Genomic DNA, 12,710 nt, shown 5'->3' on the forward strand with positions numbered 1-12,710 from the left:
TTAAAGCATCAATCCCATCCACCATTGCAACAAAAAGAATTAAATATCTAGGAATAAACTTACCTAAGGAGACAAAAGAACTGTACACAGAAAATTATAAGACACTAATGAAAGAAATCAAAGATGACATGAACAGATGGAGAGATATTCCATGTTCCTGGGTAGGAAGAATCAATATTGTGAAAATGACTATACTACCAAACGCAATCTACAGATTCAATGCAATCCCTATCAAATTACCAATGGCATTTTTCACAGAACTAGAACAAAAAAAATTCACAATTCATATGGAAACAAAAGGCCCTGAATAGCCAAAGCAGTCCTGAGAAAGAAGAATGGAACTAGAGGAATCAACCTTCCTGATTTCAGATTATACTACAAAGCTGCAGTCATCAAGACAGTATGGGACTGGCACAAAAACAGAAATATAGACCAATGGAACAAGATAGAAAGCCCGGAAATAAACCCATGCACCTATGGGTACCTTATTTTTGACAAAGGAGGCAAGAATATACCATGGGGCAAAGGCACCTCTTCAATAAATGGTGCTGGGAAAACTGGACAGCTACATGTAAAAGAATGAAATTAGAACACCTCCCAACATCATACACAAAGATAAACTCAGAATGGATTAAAGACCTAAATGTAAGACCAGAAACTATAAAACTCTTAGAGGAAAACATAGGCAGAACTCTCGATGACGTAAATCAAAGCAAGGTCCCCTATGACCCACCTCCTAGAGTAACAGAAATAAAAACAAAAGAAAATAAGTGGGACCTGATTAAACTTAAAAGCTTCTTCACAGCAAAGGAAACTATAAGCAAGGTGAAAAGACAACCCTTGGACTAGGAGAAAATAATAGCAAATGAAACAACTGACAAAGGATTAATTTCTAAAATACACAAGCAGTTCATACAACTCAGTGCCAGGAAAACAAACAACCCAATCAAGAAGTGGGAAAAAGACCTAAACAGGCATTTCTCCAAAGAAGACATACAGATGGCTAACAAACACATGAAAAGATGCTCAACATCATTCATTATTAGAGAAATGCAAATCAAAAACACAATGAGATATCACCTCACACGGGTCAGAATGGCCATCATCAAAAAGTCTACAAATAAAAAATGCTGAAGAGGGTGTGGAGAAAAGGGAACGCTCTTGCACTGTTGGTGGGAATGTAAACTGATACAACCACTATGGAGGACGGTATGGAGATTCCTTTAAAAACTAGGAATAAAACCACCACATGACACAACAATCCCACTCCTAGGTGTATACCCTGAGGAAACCAAAATTGAAAAAGACACATGTATCCCATTGTTCATTGCAGCACTATTTACAATAGCTAGAACATGGAATCACCCTAGATATCTATCAACAGATGAATGGATAAAGAAGTTGTGATACCTATACACGATGGAATATTACTCAGCCAAAAAGAGGAAGGCCTTTGAGTCAGTTCTAATGAGGTGGATGAACCTAGAACCTATTATACAGAATGAAGCAAGTCAGAAAGAGAAAGATAAATATCATATTCTAAGACATATATACGGACTCTAGAAGAATGGTGCTAAAGAACTTATTTACAGGGCAGCAATGGAGAAACAGACATAGAGAATAGACTTAAGGACATGGGGAGGGGGAGGAGAGGGTGAGATGTATGGAAAGAGTAACATGGAAACTTACATTACTACATATAAAATAGATAACCAATGGGAATTTGCTGTATGGCTCAGGAAACTCAAAACAGGGGCTCCCTATCAACCTAGAGGGGTGGGTTGGGGAGGGAGATGGGAGGGAGGTTCAAAACAGAGGGGATATATGTATACCTATTGCTGATTCATGTTGAGGTTTGACAGAAATCAACAAAATTCTGTAAAGCAACTATACTTCAATTAAAAAAAATAAAAAGAAAAAACAATATTTTTTTTTCAGGGAAAAGCGCTGTGTGATTTGATCTGTGTTATCCAATTCAGTAGCCACAGATGCACACAACTATTTAACTTTAATTAAAAATCAATAAAATTTAAAAGTGCAATTCCTCAGTTGTGTTAGCTGCATTTCAAGAAAGTAATGAAATGCACTTTATTAGCCATACATGGCTAGTGGCTACCACATTGGACAGCACAGACATAGAACACTTCCATTACTATATAAAGTTCAACTGAAGTGCTGGAATATGGAATATACAGGCTTCATATCCTTAAGAAATGAATAACTTCTTAAAAAACAAGTCTTTTGACTTTCTCTTATACCAAGGTTTTTTTTTTTTTGGTATGTACCAAATTTATTTACAGGGTGTGAATAAATATAAAGCATTGAGAGATACAACTTTGAGCTTCAGGGGCATCTTATAAGATTTTAAAAATCATCCTTTTGTTATACTGAAATAGGCATAGAGAATGCACCAACTTAACCCTATTAGGCAGACATCCTTTCAACAGGTCATCAAAGGAAAGAGAGTCAACACTCTTCTTGGTAGCTAGTTTCAGCAATAATAAATTAATGTGCATTCCTTTCAAATGTATGCTTGATTGGACAGTTTCTCAAGTCCCCTGTCTAGATTTCTCATCTTGAAAACTCATATTGACGTTTTTCTTCTGAATACATAGCTATGTAGACATTTTGAATATATGGTTAAGTTACAGCAAGTCAAATGAGCTCAATTTCCCTTACTTTTGGCAAATAATTTGGAACCAGTAGAGTCTTTTCCATCAGTATTAAAGGCAGGCATTTTCTCCAAGGCAGTGAGGAGCTTTTCCTCTAGCTGTCTAAGCAGTTTCAATTTGCAAAAGCAGCTTGCCACCATATGAATCCCTCCAAGAGACTTCAACTAGAGCAAAGAGGGGAATTTCATCACGTGGGAACTTTAGGACTTTATGGCAGATGGGGTTTGAGTTGTTGGGCATTAATTATAGAAAATGAGCCCATACCTCATCCTATTCCCCTTCTGAGGATCATGAGTCACCCCACAGACAGGACTTGCAATGTGGTGGCTGAAGAGAACTTCTCTGTAAGAGTCAAGAAGGGAATTATGGTGGAGTCAAACATTGTAGCAGAATCCCACTGGGTATCAGTATCCCACTGTCCTCAGGCCTTGGTGACAGCAGGCTGATGCTCTGTCGGGATGGGTGATTCTTGAAAACAAACATTACTAATTTCAAATGAAACTCTGATAAAGGGCTCTCAGACAGGAATGAGACCTCTGACAAGTGCGGAGGTGTATGTAATGAGGCACGTGTGCTTAGTCACTTCAGTCGTGTCTGACTCGGTGCCACCGATGGACTGCAGTCTGCCAGGCTCCTCTGTCCATGAGACTCTCCGGGCAAGAATAGTGCCGTCGGTTGCCAATTCCTTCTCCAGGGAATCTTACTGACCCAGTGATTGAACCTGTGCTTCATAAAGGATTAAAGAATTGGTGTGGCTTTCTACTGACTGAGTGGGATGAGGTGGGAGGGACTGAACTAACGAACAAGGGGCAACAGCTTCAGTATCATCCTACTCTCATTCGCCCAAAGGCCCCACTGACATGAGGCAAATTTCATTCTTAACGTAATCGTTCATCATCCTCACATTCTTGTTTAGGAATCACTCAACCTCGGAAACCAAGTTCAGTTACCTTTTTTAACAAAAGCTATTACAAATTGTATTTTGTAAAAGTAACAGCTTATACTCAGTAAGTACACTTAGAAAGGGACAAATAATTACTTTGATTTTGAGAGGTTTTGTTAGCCTCAACTAATATTTTGTCAGATAGCACTTGCTAGAACTGGTGTTTTCATACTTATTTATGGATTATTTAATATAACATCTAAAATAATTCATATATTGGCATTCTTCAGAAGAGTTACATAAAGCATTGTGGTAGATAGTAGGTCACTACAATATGTAGCAAAATCTGACTCAGAATGTACTTGATTGAAATGAAATAGTTATCAACTTAAAGTTTAGAATTACTAGGTCCAATGAAGGGGAAAGAAATTTACTGAAAAACTTTTAGTATGTTAGCATTCCATCAATAATAATTTTCTAAAGTAAAGCTGTATATTTTTATCACAGTTCAGTATATGTAGAACTCAGCTAATAAATATAAGCATTTCACAGTTTTCCTGGGTTAGAGCATGACCTACAGGAAGGCACTTGATTTCCCTGGTTTTGAAAGATTAGCTAAAAATAACATATAAGGATGACATAATGAAGAGATACTTTGGGGTAGAGTAAATAATGTGCTAAGCAGAGAGTCTTCAGAAGAGTTTATTAAAATGTTAGAAAGCACTACCATAAAACAGAGACCAAGAGTTAAGAAGAGATTCAAGTCCAGAAAGTAACCCAGCCTATTTCCTTCCCTGTGGATGTGTAGCCATAACTCGATCTACTGCTAGCCCCATCCGTACCCAGCATACTTGATATAAGTCAAACAGGATATGATATTTTAAGGTCATTTCTGGAAAAATTACTGACTTACATGGCAAACATCATAGAACCTATGTAAAAGCATTCATTCCTATAGATTTTTACCTCTTGAAGAAACAAAATACAGTGTCATGTAAATACGTGTCAGAAGGTTGGGTTCTACTGTTCTGATGGCGGTGTGATAACAGTGAGTTTTTTCACCTGAATAAACCTCCATTTCCTTATCTAAACACTGAGCGGATCATCTGACTGCCATTAAAATGCCCACAGGAGCCAGAAGCAACCTGACTTTAAGATGATAAAGTTTTCTGATACCGGTGGTTCTGTGAGGTATGCCGAAAACAGCGACGGCATGCAGAGTGCGTGTCTCCTTCTGGAGACGGTCAGCTACAGTGGATTGTCTCCAGGTGGGAATGCAGGCCCTGTGTTACCATACAGTCAGATTATTCAGAAAAATACAGAAATTCAAACTTTTATGTCAAATATCCTGGTTTTAAAATATTGGCAACTAATCTAAAACTAGGGCTTCTCTGGGGATTCAGGGGTAAAAAATCTGCCTGCAATGCAGGAGTTCCAGGGTTCAAACCCTAAGTGGGGAAGATCCCCTGGAGAAGGGAATGGCTACCCACTCCAGTATTCTTGCCTGAAGAATTCCACTGGACAGAGGAACCTAGCAGGCCACCATTCCTGGGGGTCACAAAAAGTCAAACAGGAATGGTTGACTAACATACACTCTAAAAGAGAGCGGGGACACAGGTAACTCTGAAGGCCAAGCTAAACATATACGTGACTGGACTGGGCCTTATGGCTGCCATTTGTGACTTCCAGCTGGAAGACTCCAGTTTCTCTCTGTCCTGTTGGTCCTCTGTGAGGATGGGGTAGCGTCATCCTGGGGCCACAGGCACTAACCCTCCACACAATTCTAATTAAGCTTTTTTGCACTTGGTCTCATTAACATATGAATACAGTAGGGAATCAGGGCAACCACAGTCAGTGGGATGGACGCACTTTTACAGAAAGACAGCACGTAAAACAAATACTCGGTGTCAGTGGGGATCTTGATGAAATGGTAGAGCTGCAGGGTGGTCAACGAGGCCAGGGCACAGAGCAGCCGGAAGCTCAGCCTGTAGCCATTTTCTCCTCGACAGCTCCTGATGAACATCTCTGAGTTAACGGCAAAGCCCAAGCCAAAGAGGACCCCGAGGTTTCTCACAAGTCCGGCAAAAGGCGTGGTGTCAATGTGGATCCAGTCAGGGTTGGCACACCACTTCTTGGCTATGGGCACGGACCACAGCAGGTCAATGTCAAGAAGTCTGAGAAGCAGGTAAAAGCCAAGTGCAAACAGGAAGAGAAACAGGTTGGTCTTCAGGTATGCGCTCAGGCTGGCCGTTTGGATACCTGGAGTGTATTCAAAGACCTCCGCTACCAGGACGCCTGGGGGTTGGAAAGCAACACTGAACAGAACTGTGTGCCTTTGAGACTCTCAGGAATCATTCCTCTCTGCATTAAAGAATTTAGCCGTAGTTTTCAATGATAAAGGGCTGTAGAAACCTAGGTTCTATCCATTTTCCAAAACCAGTTTTTTTAACTGAAACCTCACTTTCCCCATGGTCTTTTACCCATCCACATTAGCACAGGGGGGATCTTTCAGGAGTCCAGAGCACTGAGTGACAACCCACTTTATAGGCAGAGCACTGATCTAGGTGCTTGCAATTAATATTTCAATTGCCACAGCCAGTTAATGTAGAGAGCCTTTGAAAGATCTGTGGAGTTGAAAAGTAGAAACTCGATCACTGTGAATGCTGGTAGAAATACAAAGCAGCTGCTGAATGAAGTCCACAGTTAGGTAATAATCAGTGCAGGTGTTTCTGAGAGAGTGACATGGTGCGCAGGTTGGAAGGTCATTATTAAGTCTCCCAAACCAAGACACAAGCCCACTGTCCTTCATGATGATTCAGGAGTTGGACTCAGCACTAGTCACACTTTAGAGAAGCCCAACTGTGTCACTAAGAGGTTATGCGCTTATACGTTTGAGTGAGAATGTGCCATTGTCTGTGTGGAGAATTTGAGAGATATGGAAGAACCACTTAAGCTCCTAGGGCAGCATTAAGTATCAGTGGCTTGATAGAATTATCTGAGTTTGGGGAACCAATTAGCAGGGAGAATCTGACAACATAAAACAAAGGACACTGAAGCTTTCAATGATACAACAAAAGATAAGTGATCATATTTACCACCAATTACTCCAAGAATAACTTGATGAGGAAAATGTGTTGCTATGAATACTCTGGAGATGCAGACACTGATCTGAATCAACCAAAAAAGACTCCAAAGAAATGACCAAGTCAGTCTACGATGGAAAAACAGAGACAAGCATAAAAAGCAGAGAAATTGTATCACTCATAAAAATGGGTGGGTGGTTGACACCAGATGATCTTTCATAGAGGAATCTTCTAGCTGTGATGTAATATCATAATTCTAGAGGGTCTTTCAATTTTTTTTTGCACTCCATAGGATTTGAAATGTTTTAAGATGTTTCTGTATTTATCGATGCATTAAACTGAACCAGTGCTAGGCTATATCGTGAAATTTTAATAAATGCTGTAAAAAGAAACCGACTTGGCATCCTGATAATTATTCTAATGAAGGGAAATTCAAGTTTGGGGGAGTTATTAGTATCTACAGTGATCTAGAATAAATTATATATATTTTTACTCCCTGTCATATGTGCTTCCTCTTGCCTCTCTCAACGTCTCTTTGCTTGAAGAAAACTCACAGAAGAGGCAGCTGCCAACCTGATGAAAAGCACACAGGCATTCCATCAAGGGCAAGTTTTCACTGGGTTTAATTTCAAGACTCTCAAGCTCTCAAGAGTCCTGGTTCCTTGGTTTTTGACACGTAGAAAATAAGAAACAGAAAGTGACCTATGGGTTATATATGTTGAATTAGAAGCAGTAGTATGCAGAAAACTTATAAAAAATATTTAAGTCCAAGCAATGTTCATCATTTTAATAAAAAATATTAGCAATAATGAGTTCTAGGAATCCTTGATGGTTCTGAATGATTTGTCCCTGATAACTGGACTAAGTGTTGGATATTGAAAAGTTAAGGAATAGAGAGAAACAAGACTTTCAAGGAGAAAGTAAGCAGGGGTTATCCATATGGAGGAAGAATCAACAAGGATGTGGTAATATTTAGGTAAGGTGTGAGCACTCAGTACATTTTGATGGATCAACGAAATGATACAGTTATAAGAATCAAAGAACAGTCAAGAACTGGAGGAGAAAATGAATTAGAGAAAAGGCAAGGCTTATCTAGATTCCTACTTTGAAAAATTGTCTATGGATAGAAAATGCTAATTTTTAAAAATTACAACACATTGTTACCATTGTTGTTTTGGATTGGCTAATGAATACCTTAAGGCATATAGGTCACAGTCTCATTAGGATAAACTTTAAAGATGCCCAAATTCCTTTGGTTATTTGTTTTGTATATTACCCAATATTACTCTAAAAAGTAGATTATGAGATGGACCTTGGAAATTCTCTATTATAAAGAACTTCCATGTAATGGTGTATCTTATAGTATCTTTTATGCAATTAACTGGAGAATCTTATCTCAGACTGCTGAATAATTTATGATTAAAGTGATGCCCAAAATTGTTTTAATGATAGTTAAAGTATATCAGGAAAGAAAAGAAGGAAAAAGTATTAAAATTTTGAATAATTTAAGGGTCTAGGCCTTTCAGAATGTTATGAATCTACTAACATTAAATCTACTAACATTAGAATTTAAGTCTGCTTCTGGATGTTTTTAATTAAAAGATGGCATAATATTTAAAGCTAGAATATATGTTATTTATGTCAAAATTATTAGTTATTCAAAGAAGAAAGCATAATTATACTAAAGTAACCGATGCATTCGAGGGGAATGATGCTTCTCAAAAATTCCTGTTTAAAGTAAGGGAATATGTGTGCAAAAATACTTCCTTATACAATTTTAGATGACTTATTTATGAACTACCAAAGTGAGTATAGTATTATGGGAACCCCAAAGGCACATTTAAAAAGTTGTTAATCAATTAAACATTTCCAACCCTGTAATGTGGTAATCATTGTGAGCTAATTAGGGTATTATCTTAAAGCAAAATATTAACCTTCTATTCATTTTGCTATATTGGCTATGATAGAATTGAATAAGCACATTTCAGTAATTAAAAATACACTAAACTGAATTTTTAAAAAGACTTTCTGTGTTTAAAACTGTCATGTTCCAGTGCTACAGAGATTGGAGCAAAGCTGACCTGTGCAGAGTGATAAAAGACTTATCCATCTGACTGATGGTGTGGCTCAGGGCCGCTGTCACCATGACATACCAGACACATGATGAACCCATTGCATGGCCAGATGGAGTCCCTGCAACAAGAAAGTGGTAATCCATTTGAAAGGTGGTTAATAGAGTACAACTATTAGAAATGGACAATAGAATAGCATATTAGCCGTGAATATCACAAATAACTCAGAAGAAAGCCATAGGACATAGGCTATATGTAATGTTTAGTAATGGGTAGAAATAAAGAAAATTGAGTCAAAATTGAGTCAAATACTATTTCAAAAAATTTCCCCAGGTTATTCAAGTTCATTGAAGTCCAGAAATCAAAATGTTCGAATCTAAAATCTGCCACATCCTTAGTCATTCTTCATATCTAATTGTTTTTAACTGATGATGGAATTGAAATACTTGGATTGAATCTTGAATCAACTTATTTTCCTTGGGCTGAAAAGTCAAACATCTTGAAGCTATCACTGCTATGTCTGATTTACCAACTAACTGCTATGTACTAACTACCCTCATGCCCATCTTGTGACTGGTTGCTGCACTAGGAGTCTTTGTCATTAAATGGAAAAGGGAAGCTACAAAGTGGCATCAATCCTGGCAGAATAAATCTGCAGACAGGAAGCCTTTCTACTCCCAGAATATCTTTCCCATGTTGCTAAATCTTTTTTTTAAAAAATCACTTTGTTTTGATGTACTCCTTGAGTTTTTACCAAGTGGAGATTCATTGAGCTTGAACATCAGTCTCTTTTTGAAAAACAGCAAGCTAAATAAAGACAAATCTATTACTTATGGATCTGTTTCTTGCAAATCAATTTCTTAAACAGAAATTTTCAGGGCTTTTTATATGTTTCATGAGTTCGAAAACTTCAAGGAGTGAATGTAAAATGTAGCATTTCTTTTTTTCTTTTCCAGAAAATGTCTCATAAGACAGAGCATGTGCTGGAAGTTCTGGGATAAGCCAAAGTAGCATTTCAATTGTCCCAAATGCTATCCATCCATCCATCCATCCTGCATTGTTTTCACAAAGATAAAATACATACCATCCCTGACATGATGAAATGCAGTCTATTGGAGGAGTCAGATATTAAATAACTAATAATAGTATAGTGTGATAAGTACTATAACAGATGGATGCCTACTTTAATGGTAGCGAAAAAAAAAAAAAGATATTCCAAAAACTTATTAGGAACTTACACATTCACTGTATTCAAGGTTAGTCTCAGGATGTCAAATGCCAAGAATTTTAGGCTATGTAACAAATTATGTGGAGGTACAATATAACAAAATCTTACAAATTAAAACAATATGCAATTTACCTTATATATATATATTTAAAACTTTTTATAATCTTAAACTCAACTCTCTTACTAAAGATTTTATACTCATACAAAATCTTACTTACAAGAGAGTGGACCAAGAAGTCTACTTATATACTGTATACACAAGAGAAAAAACAAAGTGGAAAGAAATAACTCTACAATTAGAGAGAATTTCAGCAGGCAATAGTAATACCAGGAAGTCCTTACCTTTCTTACAGAAACCCTGTCTATTGTCTCATTTATGTGATTCTCAGAAGATCTATAATAACTTTGAAAGATGCACAGCAGCAGATAAATCAACATTTCCACTATTTTAATATAGTTTTTTAAAAATTTGTTCTAGTTAATTGTCTTTTGTTTGTTTCTATATCAAACCATGACCTTCTTCCAAAAAAGAAAAATGCCAAGAATAAAGTCATTTGGGGAATATTCTCTTAACTTATCCTTTTACAAATTTTTTAAAAATGAAATTTTCTTACTCATAAAAGTTTTACCCTTTTCACTAGCATCTTTTGTTTATGAACTGTTAGCATCCTCACCCATGCTGTTTTCTTTAAAACCTTCTATGATATTGTACAGTAATCAGGTGATAATCATGTACAATGGCTATCTGTTGGAATATCTTTAGTAACCTGAGGCTGCTTTAATAGCTTACCTGGACCTGTTTCGCATGTAGTGGGGAACTGTTCAAGGCATGGATTTGAGTAATTTGGGTAAATCTGAGTTTCTTGGACCCACCAGTAAGGCCGATGACCAAATAATATCCTGTATTTAAAGAAATATGAATATGCATATATGTTTAAACACACAGTTATTACTTAATTGGAGACTAGCTATTCTCTTTATAAAAATGACTCAATCAGACTGTTGATGAGGAAAGCTCATTACTGAGAGACTTTGAAAGAATTTGAGTTCTGGTCTGTCTCTCATTATAGAGAATGAGTCATATGGAGTTTGGGCATCCTAGTTTCCAATAAAAACAGGGACTTTTTTCCTTGCAAGGGAAGTCTTACGGTGCTTTGGATACTTAGACTGAAAATATCAAAGTGGTCCTTGGAATGATTAATCTGTTCATTATGGTGCAATTCATTTAACTCACTTCTTGTTTAATCACACCATATATGTTATAGGCTTTTGGAATTTACTTCTAAGTCAGATAAAGTATAGACTTCTATGCTTTTTTGTAAGTTCTGTTTACGAATAGGTGTTTCAAGTTAACCAGTATGTTTGAAAGATTTTCCAAGTAAAACTATACACATCTGAAATGTGATCATTAAGCCAAAGCTACAAATTTAAGAAGAAGCTTTATGAAGAAGGAAACAAAACAGAAGGCTTACCATTTAAAAATAAGATTGAACCAATCCCCAATGACTGCTACCCATATCATCTTGGTTCCAACTGTCTGATTAAGTTGAAACCAAAGTGGAAAATAAATAGAAAAGATATTCCGGGGATCTCCAACATTGGACATAAAATTTAGAAAATTGTAGTAAGCTCGGTAGTCCTTCTGCAAATGCTGAATAACGAGCACTCCATTCCTATGAAGGAAATCCATCTTGCAAGAGAGGCAGTTCTAAACATAAAGCGAGTGGAGCTGAAATGCTCTGAGTTCTACCATTTTTATATGTTACTCTCTTGGCGTGTCCAACCATTATTGTGACATGTGATACTGACCATCTGTGGAGAGGGCATGTCTATCCTCCTCTGCTGAAAAGTTCATCTGCTTTATGATTTTAATTGATGCCAGAGAGGTGAAGTACATGCTGATCTGTGGCAAGTCGAGGGGAAATTTGGGTAGAGACACATGCATTTCTTATGCAGTCTGTCTTTTGTGTGAACAGTTGGATCATGTTTGCTTGAAATTTTTGCACAGTTCATTTCGTTCAAGGGCAGAGACGTTAGCAATTTCTGTGTTTCACTAGAAGACTATGTAAATAATTACTGCATGTCAAATAGCCCTTAAAGCAATGCATTTTAATTTAAAATAGACTGTGGCTCTTTGACTATTTTATTGGGTCTTTCAGGAAAACGGATGAGTAAATATCTAGGCATGAAAAATTTATATGATATGACAGTATTTTCTGATTGCAGATGTTTAAACAAAAATATTTTGTTATTTCTTTATTAGCAAAGAGAATAATATGAGAGATGTGGAACAGAGAAGAAAATACATGGAGTATATGAAATCTGGAAGGAAATGTGTTACTTTTAGACTGTGAGGCCAGAAAGCAGATATGGAGATTACTGAGTAGTAGGTCTACTAGATGGTAGAACTGTTAGGAATGAGGCATATTTTTATTGGCTAGCAATTGAGAGTATGGGAGAGTTCCTCATGTGACAGAGCCCAAGAAAATAAAGTCTGTCACTGTTTCCATTGTTTCCCCATTTATTTGGCATGAAGTGATGGGACCAGATGCCATGATTTTAGTTTTTTGAATGTTGAGTTTTAAGCCAGCTTTTTCACTCCCCTCTTTTACCTTCATGAAGAGGCTCTTTAGTTCCTCTTCACTTTCTGCCATAAGGGTGGTGTCATCTGCATATCTGAAAAGTGAAAGTGAAAATTGCTCAGTCGCGTCCGACTCTTTACGACCCCATGGACTACATAGTCCATGGAATTCTCCAGGCCAGAATACTGGA

The 12,710-nt window shown here is 37.1% G+C and overlaps 1 protein-coding gene across 1 annotated transcript; it reads right to left on the minus strand.

The window, feature by feature from the left end:
* Positions 1-5,338: 5,338 nt before the first annotated feature.
* On the minus strand, positions 5,339-11,628 carry G6PC2 (glucose-6-phosphatase catalytic subunit 2). Its single transcript, XM_081576103.1, has 5 exons — positions 11,411-11,628; positions 10,729-10,838; positions 8,720-8,831; positions 6,651-6,766; positions 5,339-5,850 (listed from the first exon to the last, which is right to left on the minus strand). The coding sequence occupies exons 1-5, from the start codon at positions 11,626-11,628 to the stop codon at positions 5,339-5,341; spliced, it is 1,068 nt and encodes a 355-aa protein (XP_081432229.1).
* Positions 11,629-12,710: the final 1,082 nt, after the last annotated feature.

The sequence above is a fragment of the Giraffa tippelskirchi genome, chromosome 3 (assembly GCF_054371585.1).
Source record: "Giraffa tippelskirchi isolate mGirTip1 chromosome 3, T2T-mGirTip1v1.2.pri, whole genome shotgun sequence".
NCBI classification, from domain to species: domain Eukaryota; kingdom Metazoa; phylum Chordata; class Mammalia; order Artiodactyla; family Giraffidae; genus Giraffa; species Giraffa tippelskirchi.